This window comes from Amblyomma maculatum, chromosome 9 (genome assembly GCF_055883805.1).
Source record: "Amblyomma maculatum isolate TAMU_Amacu chromosome 9, ASM5588380v1, whole genome shotgun sequence".
Classification (NCBI taxonomy): domain Eukaryota; kingdom Metazoa; phylum Arthropoda; class Arachnida; order Ixodida; family Ixodidae; genus Amblyomma; species Amblyomma maculatum.
The window spans coordinates 77,724,113-77,748,440 of record NC_139352.1 but is presented as its reverse complement, the minus strand read 5'-3'; the positions used below and the strand labels follow the sequence as shown (position 1 = coordinate 77,748,440).

Here is a 24,328-nt window from a genome sequence, read left to right as displayed (position 1 = left end):
GAGGCTACATAACACACAACAGGGCACGCTGCTTATGCGCTCTCGACAGATGTGTAAAAACGCTTTATTCATGCCTGCTTGAAGGCAGGCGGGAAATTGGAAGGCAGCCCCCGTGCAAAGGTGCTTTCTTTGCTATGCAACAGTGTGCCCCAATTATGCTCTCATTGCCACATAATATACCACCACACAAGCAACACGCCAAGTGCACCTTGAAGTCGATGCATGACCACATGCCACTGCAACAAGTTAGGCGACATTCTCAGAGACTCTGCAACTGTACAAGTGGGGAAGCCCCTCGGTGTGTGCTCACCGTTCAGCCAGCTGGTTAGCCGCATTGTCCCATCGGCGCACCACCTTGCGGAGGTCATCCTCGAGTTTCCGCACATCCGGATGCGAGTAGGCACTGGGGCGCGAGCGTTCAGTCACTTTGCGGACGCTGGCTACGTCCTCAGCCAGCCGGTCCAGCTGAGGCTGCTGCTGCTGCAACTCAAGCTGCAGCGCAACCAGGTCTTCATGCGTCTGCCTCAGCGCATTCTGCTCCTCCGGCATGGGACCCTGGGAAGCCAGCTGTTCTTCCACAGAGGACACAAATGTTGTGGCCTCCGAAAGCCCGTGGTTGGCAATCTCCACTGCCTTGAGTCGCTCGACGTACAGGTGGGAAAGGTTCCAAATGCGGTCCCAGAGACGCACCACACCGTCATGGCGGTCCTGGGTCGTGGGCGTCTTCTTGGTCATCTGCTTGAAGGCCACCCTCATCTCGGCCACCTGGGGTTCCAGGTCCTGCAGGCCTTCCTCAAATTCCTGCACATGCAATCAGTAACCATGAGCTCAGGGGCCGAGCATTCTATTTCTTTAAGAAGAACTTCATTTCCAATTTAACGGTGACAAAATTTTCAAAGAGCACACAATAAAAAAACAAAACGACTTTATTCTATGGCTTTATTTTTCTCGAATGAATAGAAAATCCCGATTCCTCATTAGACTCCAAAGTCTGCATCACGCATGAAAATGCAAAGGCGATGAAGTGCAACTTGCAGTGTCACTGCAACTGCCAGCACCTGTCATGTGCAGCAACTTTGCTATCGATATTTAATGCCCATGTTCATAGTCAGCAACATATCCTGCCATAAATGGCTCTGACAAGAGCCTAGACGCGTACCATTGCTGTTAACACACATACGCAAACCTTCACAATTCACAGCAGACATCACCCAAGAATGTCATTATGACTCGACTGACTAAACACTTTCAAATACAGCCTATCTGTAGACAACGTAGGGACGCGCATGGCTGGCTCCAGGCACGTGCCGAAGAGAACAAGGCGGTGTCCATACTAGCGATACAGAACATCTAGAGATTTCGCCTCGGCCGGACGCTTGACCACCGCTCCTCCAACTCTCCAATAAATTCGGACGTGGTGCCCCCTTCCCGGTGAACTCAACAAGATAAAGCCACTATTGTGAGGCCAGCTAAAGTAATTTGCACCTGCTGAGAAGCCTAAAGGCCCACTCATACCTGCGAGTTGCGAAGGGCACGCGGCTGGCTGTCACACATGACAAGGGAGCTGCTCAGCTCGGGTGATGTTCCCACTGGCAAAGGTGACCCACTGGTCGCTTTCCCAAATTAATCTCACACTTGTCGACCTTGACTGCTCACCAGCAACAAAAAGCTGGATGTGAAACCAGCTTCCGTTCCCTTCAACTGCACCGTTGATTGGTTAGTGATTTGCGGTTGGCAGTCGAGAGGCTAGAAAATCGAGCAGTGCTTAAATGGCCTCTGGCTGTCGCTCTTCGACCAATGCGGTTATTTGCGACAGCCGCTTTTCTGACCAAAACGGTGTGCGAAAACGGGCATCGGGACATCTTAAACATCACAGGTGATTCCTACCAAACTGCAATGTCTTTACAGGTTACGGAGGTTGTTGAACCCACCTTATGTTGCACCACAAGGGCATCCAGGCTGTCGACATCACGTGGGATTGGCGCCTGCACCCGCGAATTCAGTGTACGTTCCTTCTCCTGCAGCTGCTTCTCAAGTCGCGCCGACAGGTCAGCAAAACGGCGGCTCGGGCTCTCTGGTGATTTTTCGGCTGAAATGACACAGGCTTAAGTTAGCAAGGCTGTGATGCAAATAGAACTTTTCCAATTACTCGCAAGGCTGCACTGGTACAGTTGCTGGTACTGCTACAGTCAGCAGTGAGCTCGACAAGTCTTAGTTGAAATTTGTCTCCCATTATGCACTTAAATAAGCATTATAGAGTACACGGAAAAAAATAAACACACTCACCTTCTTCTTCACGGAGTTTTGCCAGAAGATCCTCAAACAGCTTGTTGCAAAGACGAATCTCCTCACGCAGACGTCTCATATCGGGGTCAGTTGGGTCACCTTCAGCAAGCAACTTCTCGGCATCCTCATTGAGCGCCCGAATGATAGACTCGCGCTGGCTTGGCTCCATGGCTCGGAACTGTAGCAACCAGCCAGCCATTTGCGAAATCCTTCCCCCCAGCAATCAGCTCCAAATAACAACTTGAAACGGCTTATCACACTCGAGCCTTGGGTATATATTCTGTATCCAACATGACCACATTGCATACATTTTTAAGAATACCAGTGGCAGAAGACATCTCCCAGCAGACAGGAAACAATGGGGAAAAAAAGAAAACGATGCCAGTATCTGTCCACTAAACCTACAGTACCTTAACAAGTATGAGGCACTAATATCACGTCGACAAAGGAACGTTCTCGTTCCTTTGTTGACATCTATTTTCCCCTTTTTATTTGTTTATTTTATTTGTACAAGTACCTGCAGCACCTCAAGGGCATTACTGCAAGGGGGTGGGACAATTGGAGGAAAACATATTGTCAAGGGACGACGAGGACAAAGTGCTGCGCTCGCGTGTGGAATGTGGGAAACGCAAGTATGACGACGTGTGGGTGGTTCGTGCTGGGTGCCGCTGGCCTGAAGTTGTTCGTCTGTGGTCAGCTACCCCTCTGTAAATATTTGTTACTAATAGATCTCCTGTCTGTAGGCGTGTATCTCCTTAACATTATTGGTTGGAGGTGTTGGGTAGCCTACAGCAAGCACGGAACTCCGCAGCGATCTTCAGCTTCCCGGCTCTTTAGCCATGCCCAGCGATGGGGCCGCACCATCGGCGTCCCTCACCCCCGCTATCATCACTGCCCACCCGCGTGATCCCGGAACCTTCAATGCAGTGGACTAAATGATGTGGAGGACTGGCTCGCTATGTTCAAGCACGTGAGGGCACACAACAGGTGGGACCTAACCATAAGTTTGCTAACATCATTTTCTACTTGACGGGCACTGCAAGGGTCTGGTTTGAGACCCATGAGGAGGAACTAACCAGTTGGGACCTCTGCAAGTGGAAACTTTCTGACTTGTTTAGTAAGCCAATTGGACGTCACCTAGCCACGCAAAAGGAGCTCGCATGCCGAAAGCAATCGTCCATAAAATCGTATGTGTCATACATTCAAGACATTTTGGCCTTCCAGACCTACCAGAAGTCTGTTTACGACTGCCAGCATCGCTCAGTGCACTATGCCCCAGGATCACTCGTTCTCGTTTGGTCTCCTTCTCAGCGTGTCGGTCTTTCTGAGAAACTCCTTTGTCAGTACAACGGCCCCTATCGTGTGCTTCATCAGGTGACCGACGTGACATATGAGGTTGTCCCCCTCAATTCTTCAAAGTCATCCACCCGCCCTGCCACTGACGTTGTTCACGTAGTTCACCTCAAGCCGTACCATGCACCTGATCAGTCTTCTACTTAGCACCGGGACGGTGCTATCACTGCCGGGAGTTATGTCAAGGGACAACGAGGACAAAGTGCTGTGCTCGCGTGTGGAATGTGCGGACTATGACGTGTGGGTGGTCCGTGCTTGGTACCACTGACCCGAAGTTGTTCATCTGTGGTCAGCTACCCCTCTGTAAATATTTGTTAATACATCTACTCTCTGTGTGCGTGTATCTACGCTACATTATTTCTTGAATGAACATGCGATAAAAACTTGAAACAGCTAAGCATAGTTGGTAAAAGCAAGAAAGTAACAAAATATGTAACATCGATAAACCATTTCAATGGCAAACGGTCTTCAGGGCACCACGTTGCAAAATTCCCTACACAGTCAATGAAACACGTGCAAAGCCTGCAGTAACTGTGAGTTGTACAACAGAGGAAATGTGCAATTGCCAACTGGAGCATTGTCCCTTTGGGACAACATACCGTCTTGAGGTCCCAGGCCTTGACAATCTTGATGGTGGCAAAGATCATGTTGAGCCGCAGCTTGTGCTGCTTCTTTGTCCACAGCTTCACCACAAGGTCATACTTGCGCTTGAGGCTGCACGGACAAGGAAGGATATGCGACATGAGACAGCCTTCCCATCGAGACTGGCTCGGAAGTCAAGAAAAGAAGTCAGGACTTGCCTCTCAGCCAGCTCGATGGCCTCGGGGTTGGGAGGGGGGATCGTAAAGCAGACACCTGGTACCTGGCCTTCATGCCCCTTGGAGTTGGCCACCTGAGGGAGAAAGATGTGCAGTGGAAAACTCTTAAGCCCAACCCCACAGACGCAGTAGCTGTAGCAGTAGTCCTAAGAGAGCTACTGCAGGAATCGTTTACTCGTGGAGAAAAAAAAAAAAGCCACTGGATGTGCAGATGTCCATTCAAAGTGCAAAAGCTCATGCACAATATGCCAGTGAATCTCGGCAGGGTCATGCAAAAATAGGGGAGCAGGGAGGGGGGAGTTGAGGTGCTCCTTTTCGGGGCAGGTACAGGGAGGACAATTTTATAACAAGAATGACGGAAAACTGCCTACTTAAATAAAGAAGTGAATTAAAATTTCCCACAAGTTGGGGGAGAAGGAGGGAGGGAGGATGGAGAATGTATGATAAAAGAAGCATTGAATCCTCTTATTGAGAACTGATGTAGAAATCTGACAAAAAAAATAAAACTGTCAATGTTGGCACAATTCCCTGCTCGTTTCTGAGTTGAAGCAGGCTTCACTCTTTGCTCCCAATGGCATCTGTTACTGAATATCAACTTTGGTTGTGAGGTAACACATAATAAAGGATAATTTTTTTCTTTTAAAATTACCTATTTGCAGCAAGAGTAAAGCAAAACAGGCTCACCTTCCATCGGTCTCTCTGGGTATTGTCATGTAGCCAGCACTGCTCGCCACGAGCCACCGTCATCTGGGCAAAAAGAAAAACCAACATCAGCAACGAAGACAAAGCCCAACATTGAGCTCACTCCTACAGGCAGCCACAAACCCCTCACACAGTGCAGGACAAATTTCGGCTTAGTTTCGTTCACACGGCTTAACGTCCCAAAGCGACTCAGGCTATGAGGGCGCCGTAGTGGAGGGCTCCGGAAATTTTGACCACCTGGATTAATCACTGAACCAACGCGGTGGGCACAGGACAAATTTTAAACAAGAGAATATTTCCATACGCCATCCAACATGCTTTTATCTGTTTGGAAAGTGCCCTGCAGTTACAAGAATGATCCAGCTAACACTTGTCTTGCTTCTAGTTTCACCGAACATGCCTGCTGTCGAGAGGTCTAATTTAATGAAACAACAAATTCTCACCTCTGAAAGAAATCATTTTAGAATACAGAACACTGTGAATCATTATTATGTCAAGGTCAACGGACGGTCTCAACCCTCTGCCCTAGCCTAGTCCCTGGTACCTTGGCATCACTATCTTCATCACCCCAAGAACATTTGGTCTCTGGCATTCCTTCTCCTTTACCATCCCTCATCCATCCTTCCCCATACCGTCCCGTCCCCAGCAGCCCTCACTGTCTGTTCTCACAACTGCACGATAAACTAGCACCCTCCTGTGCAACTGACTGCAACTAAGCCTGCTGTAGCAAGTATCTTCACTGCCACAAACTTCTTTCGACTCTGGCACTCTTTAAACAAACTCATAGTGGAGGCTCACTAAAGAGAAAGGCAACAATGGCCACTTTAGCCCGTTGAGCTTTCGCGGCACCAACAAGCAAACCACTCACATTGAGCTGACTGTAACTGCAGACAGCGGTGACCCGCAGTGGACGGGGCAAGGGCGCACGGCGCTGCTTGAGGGGCAGTACCTGACGCGAGCGCTCGAGCAGCGCGTTGACAATGCCCGCGTATCGCGCCAAGTCCTCGCGCAGCTCCTGCATCTGCTGCAGCAGCCGCTCGCCCTCTTCCAGCGAAAAGCTGGGTCGGCTGAAAGTCGTGTTGAGTCGCTCCTCTCCGCGCTGCAACCACTGCTCGCACTCGCGAGCCTCCTTGAAGAACTGCGCACAACAGAAACAGGCCCAGGTCAAACACTGCCTGTAGGCTACGCACAGGCACGAAGAAAAACCGGAGATTAGAAAAACTAACACATTAACCAATCTGTGAACATAGTCCTCACCCTCAAGTAAGCGTGTTCTTCAACTATGAAAACCAGTGAATTATAGAGTTAGCTTGTAAGAAGCATAACATGTCGTCACTATAAGAACGCATCTGTATACATCTTTGGTATCTGCATACATCTTTGGTATACAGGCACCAGCTGATCCTTGCACAAAAGTCAAATTAAACAGAAATAAAGAAATAAACGCCTGGACAGGCCAAAGCAAAAAAACTACCGAAGCTACACTGCAAAGGTAAAAGTACAGAGAAAAGACAAAATCAATGTCTTCTGGGGATGGGACTGCCACAAAAGGAAGAAACCTACCAAGTTTTTTCGCCAGTGCCCACTATCTGCCTTAAGCTGCTGCCTATTAACAGCATTGAACAGTAGGTGTACAGCAATGCAGCTAGTAATTTCAATGAAGTTCAGCAAATGCAAGCTTGGAAACACTTTAGCTCAAGTATAGTGCACTAAGGACCAAAAAAAGTCAATGACACCCAGAAAAGCTAGCACCATGACAAAAAGCTGCCATGACAAATGCACACCAGTGGCTTCCAGATACTCACAGCAGCCAGCCCACACAACACGACCACCCACTGAATACTGCTTCTGGGCACCGCCTCACCTGGTGGTAGTGTGCGGCATGTCGCAGATGAGCTTCGAGAGCCCGCAGCAGCTCCAGCAGCCAAGCCCACTGTGCCTGCAGCGCGCTTAGCTGGGCCTCGATGGCGCGTGCGGCCGGATGCTGCTGCCGCACCAGAGACGAGCCCTGGTCCAGTGTCGCGTTGAAGGCCGACTCGCGTGCCTCCACCTCGGCCGTCAGTGTGCCCTGGTGCTGCTCCAGCTCCACCAAGTTCAGCGTGGGGCTACTCCAGTCACGCATCACCTCCGGATGCTGCCGCTCGGAAAGCCAGCGCAGCTCGGCCGCTGCTGACTGGGCAAACTCGAGCAGCGCATCCAGGTCGCTCAGGCGCTTGTTGGAAAGCACCAGCAGCTCCGAGTAACCGCGCTCCAACTGCGCCAGCTGCTTCTGATACTGGGCGCGTTCCTCGCTGCCCTCCTCGAAATGGCCCTGCCTCGAGATGCACATGTCCACATTTTTCTGGAATTGATCAATGAGCCGGTGGTCGGCCTGGTGACGCTCAAGGGCCGCTTGCACAGCCGGCACCTCACAGCCCCAGTCGGCTGCCTCGAGTTGCCGCAGCTTCTCCTGCACCCAGTCGAGGCAGCTCTGCAGGAACTTGAGGTACTCGTGTGTCTCCACCAGCCGGCTCTCTGAGATCACCTGTCGCTGCTTGGTCACCTTGCGCTCCTCCAGCTTGTACTGCTTGCTGGTGAGTGGTGCCAGCAGCCGCTGCTGGTAGGCCAGCCGCAGGTTGGACCAGCGCTCATGAAGCTTTTGCACCCTGGGGGAAGGGAAGAAGGGGCTTCTATCAGTCTGGCTTCTCAGCTACCACATTCTTGCAACAATCAAGTCTTGACAAGAAGGCTCCTTCTGCTTCTTCCAGACAAAGCTGTGCCTCTCAACATTCTCTCGAGTAGCTACTGATTAGTTTATGGGGTTTAACGTCCCAAAATGACTCGGGCTATGAGAGACGCCAGGTGGAGGGCTCCGGAAATTTCGACCACCTGGGGTTCATTAATGTGCACTGACATCGCACAGAAAATGAATGCCTTACTTTCTGCCTCCACCTAAAAGTAGCCGCCTAGGCTGGAATTCGATCCCGTATCCTTGGACACAGTAGTTGAGCACCCTAACCACTGCACCACACCACGGCACGGCTCAACAGTAACTACTATCTGGCACATCAATCACACATACGTTTCCTTAGAAGAAAGAGTTTCTGACAAAGCACCAACAGTAAAGCCATCAGTGATACGAGTGCATGTGTGTTAGCTTTCCAAATTTTTCTTCTCCTGATAAATTCCTGATTGATAATGCCCACCACATATGCAGCTTCACTGAGGAAGTAGCAATAGAGTAGTAGTGTGCAAGCTAACTATATTCCCTTTTATGTTGGAGCCATCTGTATAAAAAAAAAAATGCATGAAAACGCATACATTCTATGGACGTACCGAGTAAACTTGCACCTCTGTAAGTACCTCTGATGAAAAAAGAGAGAGATTCTGTGTGGAGGGAGAAAACGGGAGTGCTCACAGCTTGTGCAGCTCCGAGGCTCGATGGTAGCGGCCGTCGAAAAGCAGCTGCACGTCTCGGAAGAGGGTCTTCAGGGTATCCTCGATGTGGCGCAGGTCGCGCTCCACCTGGTCGCAAACGCGCTTGGCGTCGGCCGGGTGAAGCCGCCCAAGCCGCGGCTCCTCCTCTGCGATGCGCCTTTCCACATCATCGAGGCGGTTGTCACAGGACTTGGCCTCACGATGAACCTGTCAGATTTCCCAACACATTTTACTGCCTACTATTCAACTCAGCGACAATGTACGCCACTCGACAACGGTTTTTCAAGTTTCATCAAGAAACAAAGGAAGGGGAGGAACAGTGTGATCTGTCAGAGTCACAATTACAGTGCAACTTTAATTACCAGTCCAAGCGCAGATTAAAAATAAAGAAAAAAAAAAGATCTCGGATGCAGTATGCATCAGAAAATTGTCACAAATCTTAATAAGAATATGCTAAAATGCGCTGCCAGTTTTCATTTATCCCTGCTTAACTGAAGCACACTAAGGGAAAACAGTTGCCAGCAGCTTTTTACACATGCAAGATGTGAAATGATAAATACGAAATTTGCAGAGGTACAGGCGTTCTTTGGTCACAAGATGTTGAGAGGAAGTTATGAGCCACTAATTACTACACGGGGCTGAGTGACACATAACTAGTAGCCATTTCAAGTGTCAGCAGTTTTGCTAAATGACAGCTAGCACCTCTCTGGGTACCTGAAACCATAAATTAGCCAAGCCGGAGACACAATCTGAAGGGGCAAGGAGTACCAATCCTTACAATTTTTTATTTCAGCCTGAAATCAATTCTGCAGGCCTTTCGACTATGCTGACATTTGTCCAGCCATGAAAGACACACCTGTTGCCAACCAAACTGGATTCTATTTTATCAGCACTCGACCCAGATTTTCATTTCAAGACCAAAGAGACTCAGCAATCACAATTCAGAAATTAATGACGATATAGCAGAGAAATCTGAGTAAAAAACTAGTGACCTCAACATCATTCCACTATCAAAAACTGTTGGTGATGGCTTTATTTTGTTTCGTAACATGTTCCAACCAAGAAAATACTAGAGAAGCCATACTCTAATGCATATATTGTGGTGAGGCTGCCCAAAAGTAATAGAAAATAATATGCCTCTGCTCGTGCCACTAGGATACTCTAATGACATATATATGTTATGTTGAGGCAGAAAAGGAAAGAAAAATAAAGAGCCTCGGCCCGTGCCACTTAGTATAACGTGAAATAACTTCCATTTATCCCCAGTGTCCCTTTAAGTGGCATCGACATACCTTCTCAGCAAGCCTCTGCAGCCGCTCAAGTCGCGCTGCCTCGTCCCGCAGGGCGCGTTCCCGGTCAGCATGCGCAGTCAGCATGCGCTGCCAGGATGCCTCCAGGTTGTCGGGGGTCAGCTCGGCATCCACGTGGAGCCGCTGTTCCCGCACCAGTGAGTGGACCTCGTCGCGCCACAGCTTGTGCAGGCGCTGCTTATCCTGCTGCCGCGGAGGCACCTCCTCTTGGCGGAAGCGCACATTCTCCGTCTGCAGCTGCTTCACCTCGGAGAGCGTCGGTGGGAAGCTGCGGCTCTGCAGCGTGGCGGTGCTCTGGCGCAGCCATGTGTGCAGGCTGCTCGAAAGCTCCCGGTACTCCTCCGCCTTGCGCAGCTTCTCGTCTTCCGCAAACGGGTGGTGGCTCGCTGGCTCAGGGAACACGTCATACAGCGACGAGATGTATGTGATGAGGGACTTCTCGTCCGGCTGAGGAGTGTCCACATCTGCGTTTTGGAGAATGCCATTAATGGGCAAATTTCGTCGGTGGCACAGCTACAGAACGCTTTGCTACGCCACCATGAACCTCCACCCTTCTTCCTTTCTGTCCGGCACGTCCTTTCCCACGCCGTTCCACACATACTGCCCTCCTGTCAATGCAACCACGAGATTCACTAATGCTGTCCCTGGCCCCACGCATAACTAGGTCTGCCGTAGCAGATGCCTTGTGCTACCATGTGTTTCTAAATGCATCATGTCATGCTGCTGGTCACTGAACTCTTTGCAGAAACAAGGAGGCAACCCCACTTGAAAGCAGGCAAAAACCAAAGGCTCACCTTCGGGGTCCAAGAGCCTTGTAACGCCGAGCTCTCTCTCGGCAACTGAGAAGGCCACCTCGAGATTCTCGCGGACCGTTCGCGTCCGGCACGAACGGAAATCCACAAGGTCGGGTCTGATCACAAAGAAAAAGAAAAACAAAAAGGGAAGCTGACAGATCCAGAAGCTGTTCTCATGCAGACATGCAGTACGTTCACACAGCAAGTTCCACAAGGCTCTTAGATGCACAGGAAGTATATTTCCAATGCTAAAATGCATGCCAATAAGTCAGTGAAAGCCGATAGTACCCAAGGTACAAATACAGTGATAACATCTAAAATGAACTGAGACAATAGAGCCTGCTTCACTGGACAAACACACCGGAACAGCAACAAACCAATATTTTCCACAAGGGCTGATACTGCCATAACACTGAGAGCTAGGAACCATCAGCCAACACCCAATTCAGAGCCATGACCCTTAAACAGGAAGGACTGGCTACTGCAGTAGGAAGTGCAGAATACCAGCATACAAACGGCATAAAAAGCAGTCTCACCGATTTCGGTGAATGATTGCATTGAAGGCCAGTCCATCGCGCCAGCTCGAGGTGAAGTCCCGCACCTTGACGCCTGGATACCGGTCGGTGGTTCGCTGAGCCCAGCGAAGGAGGGCATCCTTTGCTGTTAGGCTCTCGTTGTTCTGGGTGAAGGTGATGTCAGAGATCTGCACAGAAAGGAGCGTACCGCAAGACACCGACAGTGTAAGAAAGATGGACCCTTTTGTTGCGACAGAAGCACCAGTTCTTGATTCTGATCCGTGCACACACACACACCGGCAATTTTCGAACTCCTGTTGCATGCAAAAAAGCAAACTTCAAAAACATGCAAACTACAGCCACAAATTCTGCCCTTCATATTTCCAGGTTTATGTAACAAATTTTTGCTCAAATGGTACAGATGGTAAAGAACGGGAGAAGCCTTAAAGCGGTAAAGAAGAAATTGGGCATAGGCAAAAACCAGATGTATGCGATAAGGGACAAGGCGGGCAACGTCATCACTAATATGGAAAAGATAGTCAAAGTAGCCGAGGAGTTCTATACAGATCTCTACTGTAGCCAAAGTAGTCAGGACCGTAATGAGATTGGCGGTAGGGAAAAACAGTCAGACGTTCCACCAGTGACGAAGGACGAGGTCAAGAAAGCACTAGAAACTATGAAAAGGGGGAAATCAGCTGGAGAGGATCAGATAACTACAGATTTGCTGAAGGACGGGAGAGATATCGTGCTAGAAAAACTGGCCACCCTGTATTCACAGTGCCTGGTGTCATCGACGGTACCGGAACCATGGAAGAATGCAAACATTATCCTCATTCACAAGAAAGGGGACTCTAAGGACCTTAAAAATTACAGACCAATCAGCTTACTGTCTGTTACGTATAAGGTATTTACTAAGGTAATCGCTAATAGAATCAGGACAACCTTAGACTGCAATCAAGCAAAGGATCAAGCAGGGTTTTGGAAACGGTACTCTACTATCGATCATATCCATACCATCAATCAGGTGATAGAAAAATGCTTGGAATATAACCAGCCCTTATACATAGCATTCATTGATTACGAAAAAGCATTAGACTCAGTTGAAACCTCGGCGGTGATGCAGGCATTGCGAAGACGAGCCGTACGTGAAAGTGCTGGAAGATATATATAGTGGCTGCACAGCAACCATAGTTCTGCATAAAGAAAGTAACAAAATTCCCATAAAGAAAGGTGTTAGGCAAGGAGACACAATCTCCCCAGCACTATTCACAGCTTGTTTAGAGGAAGTATTCAGAGACTTGGAATGGGAGCAGTTAGGGATAAGGGTAGATGGAGAACGCCTCAGTAATCTGCGATTTGCTGATGACATTGCCTTGCTAAGCAACTCGGGGGATGAACTGCAAATAATGATTGATGACCTAGACAGGAAAAGTAGAAAGGTAGGCTTGAAAATCAATATGCAGAAGACTAAGGTAATGTTCAACAGCCTCGGGAAGGAACAGCAGTTTACATTAGGTAGCGAAATACTGGAAGTAGTAGGCGAATATGTCTACTTAGGACAGGTAGTAACCGCAGATCCGGACCACGAAAAGGAAATAACAAGAAGAATACGATTGGGATGGAGCGCATTTGGCAAGCACTCGCAGATTATGACTAGCAGCTTACCAGTATCGCTCAAGAGGAAAGTATACAACAGTTGCATCTTGCCTGTACTCACCTATGGGGCTGAAACGTGGAGGCTAACCAAGAGAGTTCTACTTAAGTTGAGGACAACCCAGAGGGCTATGGAGCGAAAAATGGTAGGGGTAACATTAAGAGATAGAAAGCGTGCAGAGTGGGTCAGAGAAATAACTCAAGTTACCGACATTCTAGTAGAAATTAAGAAGAAGAAATGGACATGGGCAGGACATGTAGTGCGAAGAGAGGATAACCGATGGTCGCTGAGGGTAACAAACTGGATTCCAAGGGAAGGAAAGCGTAGCAGGGGGCGGCAGAAAGTTAGGTGGGCGGATGAGATTAAGAAGTTCGCAGGGGTCAAGTGGATGCAGCTAGCACAGAACCGGGTTAAGTGGAGAAATATGGGAGAGGCCTTCGCCCTGCAGTGGGTATAATCAGGCTGATGATGATGATGATGATGATGATGGTACAGATAGGTAGTACTCCAGACAACTAAGTTTTTAGATAAGAGGAAGAACTTGTGGCACTGTGCAATACTGTGGCATCAAAAGGCACGTGTATTTTTCTATTGCTCTGAAACCAGTAAGAACGACAAAAAAGAACTGAAGGGACACCCAGAAAAAAAGGACCCCCTCAATAACAATGTCCACCAATGATTCAACATGACCGCATGTAGACTACAGCGCAAGCAGAATCTGATTTAGTGTTTTTTATATGCGCATCTAGTGGCACGCCATCATGAAATTGTTTTCTTTTTATTAGGCAGTGTTTTGCAGAGCCAACTTATGCAATCTGACATTTGACTGATATATTGGTGTCAGCCCCTCATGATCTTTTCAAGCCGTCAGAAAGTTGAAGCTATGAGACTGAATTATAAGCATTACAAAAGATGGAAATGCCAAGGGAGCACGACACAAGCGGTGCCGTCTAAGCACATATTAATATATGTTCTTCGCGCAGCAAACTAGAAATGTTGTCGCCAAGACAGCATATTAAAACACTTCACAAATACCACCAGACACAGCTGCTTTAAGCCCATTCAGGACGTTAATTGACAAACTGAACAATAAGGCAAGAGGCTCACGCAAAAGACAGAACAGACATGCAAAACCTCATGCTTACAGTATCAATCTGGAAGGAAAAAAACAAACAATGCATATTAGCTTCGCATATGAGGGAAACACTTCACAGTACAAATGCTGCGGAACAGCATGCAGATATCTCAAGGAAAGCGTGCTCAATGATCTCATTAAGGTTTTGTACACTAACCCATTATGATTTCAACTGCTTGAAATCAAGCAGGACTCATCCTAAAATCCTGATGCTGATTTTTTTTTTTTTCAGCTAATGTTGTGAAAATGTTAAAACCACACACACCAGCATAAAGAATGAAAAAAGATGACTAAAACCCAGCAATAGATAGTGACCCCCCCCCCAACCCTGTATTCGCTGAACAGAATCTCTTTCTGAAAACATATATCATATGCTACATGGTTCATATGCATCAAATCAGCACGAGTGCAAGGTTAGTCATGCATGACACATTCACTGCGAGCTACAGTTCATTAGTATTCTCTTGTGCAGCACAGTGCGGCCATTTATTAAGCCATGTGACCAAAGGCCCCTAAAGGCAGTACCCTCTTGAACTCAACAACACCATAAGAACACTCAAAAACCACCCCGTTTTTTTTTTCCAGGCCTGAGTGCCAACATGCCCAGCCACGAAATTTGAGTAACGTATTCAAGAGAAGTACACTGGTTCAACCTTGATCACTGGTTGTTTCTAACTAGATGGAATGCACAAAATCCACACTACTGAAATCAAAGGCTGCATAAGGTACAACAAGACCATAATCTGACACAAACTACCAAAGAACAGAACAGGGTGTTCGCCTTTTCTTGTTTAGAAAAATAGCACGGTTAAAGTTTCTGACTGAAAGCGGCAACAAAGCATGTGCACGCACAACCATGTACACATCACTACCGCATGCTAGACACTTGAACAGTAAAACTCAGGGGTTTTCACATTTTTAGCTCAGTGTAATTAGGAGTTCCACCAGCAAAGCCGTAAAATATCACATTCCTGGACTCCTGAGCAAATAAGTGGCACATGCCGCAATGTTGACTCCAAATCCTGCTCCATTTAAGCATGAACCAATATATTTTCGGCCCACACCACTACTTAATTAAACCTCAACCATCAACCACTCCCACCTGGAAAAAGTTGTTGCAGATACACTACAGGCTCCCCCCCCCCCCCCTTCCCTCCCCACACACACACAAAAAAGAAAGAAAGAAAAAGTGCGTTCTACCAGCCCAGCTGTACCGCGACATTCACTTCAAAAAAGGAGGCGAGGGGGGGGGGGGGGGGGGGGTTGCAAGGTGGACGGGGCAGAGTTTCGGAGAACTATCCCAGCGCAGTAGCTTTTGAACGACGCCGCGCGGCCCATTTGCGGACTCGAGATAAGCCCGCTGTAATTGCATTTCCTCCGCGCGGCAGACCATCCTAACAAGCCTTGTGCGTACACATGCGCCTCGTTTTCCTGTCAGCGCTCCAGCCCAGAAACTTCCCGAACGAAGCGTTATTCAAAAAAAGGCGGAGAACGCACGTGCGTTTTAACAGTTCAAAAGAAAGTGCGCGTTTACCGTCGCGCCACATGCGGAGACTGGCGGCACGATCAAGAAGGTGCGGGCTTCGGTACTACGGTTTCATGACAAGAACAGCAACTATTTTGTCAACCGACAGCTCACCAGTTTCGCTTTCAGCAGCCGAGAGATGGCTGTGACGTCACAATCAAGTCTAGGTCACGCGCGGCATGAGAAAAAGAAAAAACAGCAATATAATCGCTGACTATTCATGTTTTGTAATTCTTGTCCTTCAGAAAGGCTGGCTTTCGCGCTCTGATGAATTAAAACGATACAGGAACGATTATATCGCTGTTTTATTCATCCCTCACGTGACCTAGACTTGACTTTGACGTCACAGCCATCGCTCGACCGTTGAAAGCGAAACTGGTGAGAAACAAAATTCGATTATAAGGATCGTTTCCGTCTGCATTTCAGTTAACAGTGTGGAGCGCCCGAGACGACACGTGCGTCTTTCAACCTCGCCTTTCCTCAGTGCCACGCACTTTGTTCCATCTGCGCTGGGTGTGCAGATTCCGTCGTGTGTAATTAACCATGAAACGCGGTAAGCAATAAAGCCGCTCTTGCTCGACGACTGGCGGACGTTTACGCTTGCAAACACGGATATAGAGGTCGTAGGTCAAAGCGAGCCTCTCTGACGGAAGGGGGAAACATTTCCCGATTTATTTATTTATTTATTTATTTTTTTCTGTGGTAACCGAGTCCAGTAAACGAGAGCTGCCGCCTAGCGCATCCTGCTAGCAGAGCTGGCGGCGCAGGAACACGCCGCGCGCGCCTCTCAGCTAGACACCCTATCTCAGCGCGCAGCGACCGACGTTCTTTGGAGCCGCCTAACCTACAAAGTGGAGCCTTTCGTCAAGAGGTCACCTAGGGTCCAATGGGCACTATGAATCGGGCCAACAGCACAGCGCGTGGGCACACTACGCCGGCGTGGCCCGAACAGCATCGCTTTCACGGGCACTCGGACACTCGAGGACGGCGATAAGCTGACAGCACGAGCACATATGTGACCGAGCTTGAATGCCGATACGCGTGGAAAGAGGTTGTTTACCGCGCAAGCGGGGAAGGAGGGAAAGGGAGGTCGAAAGAGGCCTCAAATCTCGGCGCGCATTTAAGTGACACCACTGTGACCCAGAGCGCAGCGTCAAAATATGCAGCACACGCATCTACTGGATGTTTTCGGTATCATTCGTTTCACACTGCTTTTACATATATTTTTGTGTATTACATAAGAAATTAATAATAATAATAATAATAATAATAATAATAATAATAATAATAATAATAATAATAATAATAATAATAATAACGACAAGTGGTTCACAGGAAAGGAAAGGCGCAGTATCTGTCACACGTGTTCTGTGAACAACTGAACCGCGCAGTAAGGAAAAGGAGGAAAGTGGGAGTGAAAGTGGATAGACAGAGAAAGAGGTGCCGTAGTGGAGGGCCACGAAGTCATTTGGACCACAAGGGGATCCTTAAAATGCACTGACATCGTACAGCACATGGACGCCTCTCCGTCTCGCCTCCGTCGAAACGCAGAAGGAAACGTGTTTTAATTTTATTTAACGGCAAAGAGCCTCATTCTGTTCACCCTGAGTAACTGATTTATGTATAGGAAGGGAAACGCGCGCGGTAACTGTCTCACTTGTTTTCTGTGGACACCGCAACCGCGCCGTAAGGGAAGGGAGGAAGGTGGGAGTGAAAGTGGAAAGAGAGAAAGAGGAGCCGTAGTGGAGGGCTGCGGAGTAATTTCGACCACCTGGGGATCTTTAACGTGCGCTGACATCGCACAGCACACCCTGAGTAAAAGGCTATTACACACTCAACAATGGCTGAATTCAGCACATCACAAAAACTATCACAAGCCGATCGGCTTGCCCCCCGTTCCTATTGGTCGACTGGCAGGCGGACCTGTCGCCCAATAGAAGCGGAGGTTGTTTTTTTTTTTGTTTTTTTTTATTCACATAAACAAAAAACGGAAGTAAAAATATGTTTGCAAGCCCATGTATATGAAGCACCTGAATTGGGGCGGCGGAAGTAAAGGAATAGTAAGAGGGAACGGAAATGAGCGGAGGTTGACTGGCAGGATTGTGACATTTTTTTTGATGTGATGATGATCGTGTTCGTTGCGTAATTCGGCTCTAGATGTCAGGAAATGCGCATCTGTTGCCTAAAACTGCCACCGAGGGGCGCCACGGTCAGTGCCGAATGATCTTTTTCTTAAAAAACTATTCAATACCTCAATTACTACCGACGCTGCAAGTTTCCCCTTCACTACATTCCCGCCATATGCATACCTCGAGAGAAACACATGTGATCAAATTGTGCTGAAAATGTTCTTCAACTGCGTCCCATGAAGGATAAACAAATTAATAAAGAAAACGTCAGACTACGTACGTCACTCGCTCAATGATACGGTTCGCATGTTAAGCTACACCTTCAGTTCCTCTAGCGAAGCCCATCTAACACGTGAAAGAGTGCAGAACCAGAACGGCTTGAATACAATGACATATTAAACTTATTTTACGTGCACTTAATTCAAAAGCCCGAATCGAGGTCGACTCTCCTCGTCGGATTAGGAGACGCGCCACAGCAGATGCGTCTCACACCACGCAGCAGGGGCAATCACCCACGAAACTGGCTGAACTAACTTGCATCGCAGACGACCAAGTGGCCAAATTTAAATGGGTATTGGGGGCGCTTAACAAATGGTAAGAACCAAGTGCCCAACGCAGGCACAAAGCAAGACAAAAGCTCGGCCCAAAATTTCCGAAGACAAAACCGAAATGGGGGCTTCGTGTTTTAATCAAGTTTCGAAGCAAGCTAGGATGTATATTTTTTTCTTCTTCTGCGGGCCAGCGTGCGAAGCGTGGCTACGTCGGCCACAGGAGCGCTAGGAACACTGGCCCCAACCGCGTCTATTACAAGGCGTTATTCGATAGCTCTGAAAGCTAACGGACTAGAACACGCCCTACCACTCTACGGAGGCGTCTCCGCGCACGAGCCAGAAATTTGAATGCGGCAACGACGAAGCAGGCGGACAGATAGCGACCGCGTTATCGGGAAGCTGAGTGAGCAGCAGGAACCAGCAGGAGCCCCGTCCAACGCGTCTTCGAGTGTTCAATCGAACAAGCCGCGCAGCACAAACAAGAAGACCGGACCCGTCAAGGCAGTGAGGATAAGGCTATGCAAATACACGTATGCCGAGGCAAGAAACAGGTTACAAAGACGATGACGAGAGGTCTCGTTTCTTTGCCCGCCGCGTAGCGGATGTGCGCCTGCTGAAAGAAGCCGACAAACTAAAATGTTACACGCCGTCCCAATCTGTACAGAGGTCGCGTACACGAAACGGCACAGCAATGTAGCGGTTTCTTATACAGTGAGTCTCATTCCGCTCAGGCAGCATCAATGGTGTCCAGACAACAATTTGCTGACGTTCTTTCGTGTTCATAATTCCGCATTTTTGATTAACTAAAAAACTGGCAATGTCGAACGAGACGACGAAGTGCACACAACCGGCTCAGTGCCAAAGAGGTTGTTCGCCTCTCCCGAGGTCGAAGATTCGACGAAGAGCTGCATGCCACTCGGGGAGAAAAGGGTAGACGGCGCTCGCGAAACAGACGATACGTTAAACGGCCGCGTCTTAGGTCTAACTTAACAAGAACACCCTTTAGAACAACCGCGGAGCATTACGCCACGCGCGACTGCACTGGGTCATTAATTGCCCCCCCCCCCCCTTTCCCCAAGCAAGTACATTATTCATTAACGTGCTTTTAATTTCTTTCTCTGCGCGTAAGAGCCAAGAGAATATTTAGGTCGCAATGGTGCACCCCTTGTACAACGCGCGTGCAGCAGCACTTCGGCACGCCGGAGCAACGAGGGTAGGCCTTTTTATACTGCGTGCCCATAAAACGGTGCAGTACTGCCAAAGGTGAAACAGCAACAACGTTCTCAAATCAGGACAACGCCGGGTTTTACACATCGCATGAACTTCCGACCAGCAGCAGACGACCTGGCGGCGCGAGTGCGGCGGCATGATGATACTCCCATAAACAGACGGCGCCTTGCAACAGCGCCGTCGTGGAAGCAGACGACAACGCATGTCGCGAGACATTCAAAATCTGGCGCGCTCGCTGCCCGGCACGTAGTAAGGTGCCGAGAGAGAGGAGAGAGGCGTTGACCGATACTGACGTCATCTGCTCTACGAATCGATCTGGTCACAAGCTCTATGGTGCACTGTTGACAGCTGACGCCATGATTCACACGTTTTACGTTCAGGATTCACGTTTCCGAAGCAGCGTTTCTTTTTTTAACTGCTATACGAGTGTTACGAGCCTGAACTGAAGTTCCCACAACGCTGCACGTTTCAGAATATGCAGCTTCCAAAATACTGCACGATTTTGCGCGGCCAAGGCGTAAGCAGAAACGGGACGGCGACGACCCGTCGACTGGGGGAGAGAAGGCCGAGCAGCAGTGCTTTACCCGGCGTCGAAAAGAACAGGGAAGCAGAGACAGCCGAAATGATAGAGGCGGCGAAGCACACGAAACAAAAAAGAGAGAGAGGAAAGAGGCAGCCCGACTTTTGTAGCGGGAAGAAAACAACACGATGCAACAGCACCCGCCGCCGCGGCGTCCTCTCCAACAACCGCATCGCTATTGCGGTACATAACGGCTTCGTGACGAAGCGTTGGCTCCGGCCGCGGCGGCGGCCACATGTACCGAGGACGGGCGCGGAGCGAATGCGCACGTGTTCGGCCAATTTGCATTTCTTTCACACCACAAATCGAAACGGGGGAGAACGCTTAATGACGGTACTTTGGCAAGCGCCGTCCAAATGGCCCCCGGAGGGGGGGGGGGGGGGGGGGGGGGCACCCACTGAATGCGAAGTGTGCTTGCAAGCAGTGAGCGAGGGCCGTTCCGAAGACCATCGTAAACTGGCGGATGGAAATAGTTGAGCGCCGTGGAGGGGCGCCACACGCGACTGAATTTAATAGGTTGCGGTCTCTGATGATGGGCAGAGGTGTACGGGTAGCCAGCGAAGGCCGCCCGCGGCAGTCTCATTTTAATCGATTCGGGCGGAACGCAACGCGCATTGATGTCCGAGGCCGTGGGTTAACAGTACTGTGCCAAAGTCCGCAGACGGCCTACAAACTCGTTAGACAATTTCGTCTCTCTCATGGAAGAGTCAGCCGAATCCCGGCCCACGGTTCAAAGATGGCCCAACGTCGCTCCATAGGGCCCAGGACAGCCAACAGACCTCCTCGGGACAGCCGACAGACCTTCTCTCGCGACATTCCGCAGTCGTTGGTATACTCTGCGCTCAGGTTCGAACTCCAAAACGAAAGGGACACACTGGGCAGTGTACAGGCTCCCGAGAGCGGGGCAGTCACCAAGCCTTTCCTTTCCCCAAACTTCCTCCGCTTCACGTTGCTAGGCGAGCAGTCCGTCCATTATAACCGAATGTCACAAGAAGCAGTTCGTTGTATCGAAACTACGCCGCAAACGAGCTTCCGAGCCGCGGTAGACATATATGAAGAGAGAGGAAAAAAGACTTTTTCCCGCACCAAGGTCTCGGCCGCTTGATGGCCGTGGTCGCAAGCCCGATTCACCGCAGAACGCTTCCGCAAGAACGACATAATGGAAACGAAAAAGAAAAAAAAAAAAAGCCTTATCGTGAGCCATATATGTTTTGCGAAATACACGTTCCGCTCCGGCCGTTGTTAGAAGCCGCCCATAATTAGGATCCGCACGTTGCGCCCGTGCGCGAGGCGAAAAAAAAAAATAATAAAAGAGCAGCAGAGCAAACGAGGCTCGGTGTATGGGAGCATCCACCACGCGACCGCACCGGGCGTCCGGGGGTGTCGCAACACCACCGTCGAATGTGTGCCCGCCCGGGGCTTCCGGGGCGTATTTTGAAGCAGCACACACACACAAAGGCAAAAGGAGGGGGGGTGAACAGAGCCGGCATTGCACACTCCGCGTTGGGAGGAATGGCGGCTTCTCTTTTCAACGCCACCACTGTTACCTGCTCCTTTCATTGATCGCGCAGGATTCTACGTGCGTATCGTTTTTTATTTTTTATTTTAAATAAAAAACGGGCGAACCCCGGAAGCGATGAATAGCGACTCGGATGGTTCCCCACCTCCTCTCGAAGCCCGTTCGTCCAGACGCAGGTATTGCGCGCCGGGACCCGCCGAAGAGACGTTACGTACGGCCTTGGCGAGGAGTGGTGGTAGGGGGGACCCCGGGCGTGACCGGGCTGGCGCAGGTGTGTGCGAAGTCGGGCACGATCGTCCTTGGCTCCCCCCCCCCCCCCCCCCCCTTCGACGCCTTTCTGCCACGCGGTTCTGAACAGCCACGACGACGAATCGTTCGCGGCGTCACCGCCACGAGACGAAGCATGGTCGCACTCTCAACGAACCATCATTATCTCGTCAACCTTAAAAACAAAAAACTATGAAAGAACGCCCAACTCAACTTTCGAAACTCGGTTCTGACCGAGAGAAGTCGGCATTCTTCACGCACGCGCCAAATCTAGCTGCAGCTATTGAGCAGGGGTTACATTTTGGCGAATTAAACACTACCGGGGGAGAATGGTGAGACTGTGACACATCGATGGGTTCGCGTACCGCAGTTGCACGCCATATTGAGGTGTTGCTCCGATGTATTACACGACTACCCAGACTGTGGGGCTCCATCTCCTCGCATTCTGGCCGCGAACCACTCTTTGTTCGCTGTCATCAGCCGCTTAGGGCAGCTCTGCAGTGTACGTGAGAGGAGTGACACGAAATTAAGCTTCAGCGTCACGAGAAAGTGTCACATTCTGGCTACCGCGACAATACAGCGACAGCTCACGTAGCGGTGAGCTCGAGGATGACACAAAATCTACTTTCTAAAAATTATAACTTTTACTCGCGTCTTTGACTGCCGGATCCGTGATTTAGGTTTGGTTTGATGGGGCCCAAAGAGACTCAGGCTATGAGAGACGCCGTAGTGGAGGACTCTGGAAATGTCGACCACCTGGGGATCGAACAGAACACGGGCGCATTATGTTCATCTCCATCGAAAAGCGGCCACCGCGGCCCGGATTCGATCCCGCATTCTTGCGGCGCAGTAGCAGTCGACCGCCCTAACCCCTCCACCACCACCACGGCGGGGCGGCTCCGTAATCTAACTTTAATTATACTTAATGACAATAAAAATCCGCCTAAAAAAGAAATATAATGAAGACTTTTGCGCGTTACATTGGCAATTATAGACTAATACTGGACAAAAAAGGGCCAATGTAAACTGCAAGTCACTTTTCACAGCGCAGGAATGCCACGTTGTATCGTCGACGCAATATCGATAAACGACACATATAATATTCGGCGAAAAAAAGAAAACGAAAGCTATACGTTCTAAAGTAATCACCAACAAAAAGCTCCTCTAATTTCGAAAAAATAAACAGCCACCTTTCATATACCCCCCATGCACCCAGTCAAACTCCACACCTTCTCCACTGGCTATCCGTCAACAGTTTGCTAATCCCATATTTGTCCGGGGAAGCCGAGCAGTTCCCTCATCGGACTTTCGGACATACTCCGACATCGCCTGTCATAGGGCAAACGTCTCGACAGAGTGGGCTGGCAATTACTATGGTCCCGGAGCGATAACCCTCGCTCGCGCCCGTAAAAGCCTAGATGATCATTCTTCGAACATCTCCAGCCGAACTCGGGTTCTCCGCTACGATCGGCGATGCAGCTAGATTGCATGAATGCATACATCCCTTTGTAAGGGCGCCAACAGATGGCGCCCGGCCCATACCCGCGTATGGTTAGCTAGAATAGCAGCTTGGGCATGTTGGTTATGCATCTTGAGGATAACAGCGCGGAACACAGGACGGGAGCACGAGATTAGAGGACAACACAACGAGCGCTGACTTTCAACAACGTTTATTTTGGAACACCCTCAACTTCTTATACCCTAACGCCACAGATCGCGTACAAATGACTTGCACATATTAGCAAAGTTAAAAAACAAAAAAAAACACATAATAATAGATAAATAAATACACGTGCCGCATAACCTTTTCTTGCACACAGCGTGGTGCACTCTCTAAACACTCATGGAGACGATTGCACATTCAGCAGTTCGATTTCTTTTTGTGTTAACAGCAGGGACGGTTTGCTTACACATCGTTCCTGCAGTCTAGCTATCTCAGCGGCTTCAATTATTTCACGAACCAGCGCCTCATTATGTTTTGCTAGAACTTTGCATTGTGTGAATTGCACGCAGAAAGTTTTTGACGCGCAGTCTCTTACATGGATCCCCAAATGCCTGCTTTTCTGTTCGACATTGTGTTGTCCTCTAATCTCGTGCTCCCGTCCTGTGTTCCGCGCTGTTATCCTCAAGCCGCGTATGGTGCCCGGACTTACTTTCGGAAATGCGGTTTTGTGCCCAAAATCAGAGGTACAGTCGACGCTATAAATAAATCAAGAGAACCGTTGAACGATTAGCCTTAGGTGCCCACGGCAAAACCACAAATGAGGCGGTACAGGGAGATATGGGCTGGGCATCCTTCGAAGTACGGGAAGCTCAGAGTAAAATATTATATGAGGAACGCCTGAGGAAATTTGACTGTAACAGATGGGCAGCTAAAGTATTTAAATACCTGTACTTAAAAAGCGTTGACTCACAATGGAGGAAAAGAACTAGGAAACTAGTAAGTATGCTAGTCACAAGGACGGAGAAATAAAGAGTATTAAGCAACTGGTGAAAAACACAGAAGGCAAAAATTGGATAAATTCGATGCAAAAGAAACAGAG

The 24,328-nt window shown here is 49.2% G+C and overlaps 1 protein-coding gene across 7 annotated transcripts in view; it reads right to left on the bottom strand.

The window, feature by feature from the left end:
• Nucleotides 1-24,328, bottom strand: part of shot (dystonin-like protein short stop) — a 217,874-nt gene that overhangs the window by 70,335 nt on the left and 123,211 nt on the right. For all 7 annotated transcript variants that reach the window (XM_084579140.1, XM_084579142.1, XM_084579135.1 and 4 more), the window contains 12 exons: nt 11,217-11,383; nt 10,681-10,796; nt 9,869-10,350; nt 8,557-8,783; nt 7,024-7,804; nt 6,028-6,297; nt 5,142-5,204; nt 4,440-4,531; nt 4,239-4,353; nt 2,287-2,464; nt 1,932-2,089; nt 311-801 (listed from right to left, as the gene is read on the bottom strand). In XM_084579140.1, coding sequence (XP_084435266.1) covers nt 311-801; nt 1,932-2,089; nt 2,287-2,464; nt 4,239-4,353; nt 4,440-4,531; nt 5,142-5,204; nt 6,028-6,297; nt 7,024-7,804; nt 8,557-8,783; nt 9,869-10,350; nt 10,681-10,796; nt 11,217-11,383 — 3,140 coding nt within the window. The remainder of the gene's footprint in view (nt 1-310; nt 802-1,931; nt 2,090-2,286; nt 2,465-4,238; nt 4,354-4,439; nt 4,532-5,141; nt 5,205-6,027; nt 6,298-7,023; nt 7,805-8,556; nt 8,784-9,868; nt 10,351-10,680; nt 10,797-11,216; nt 11,384-24,328) is intronic.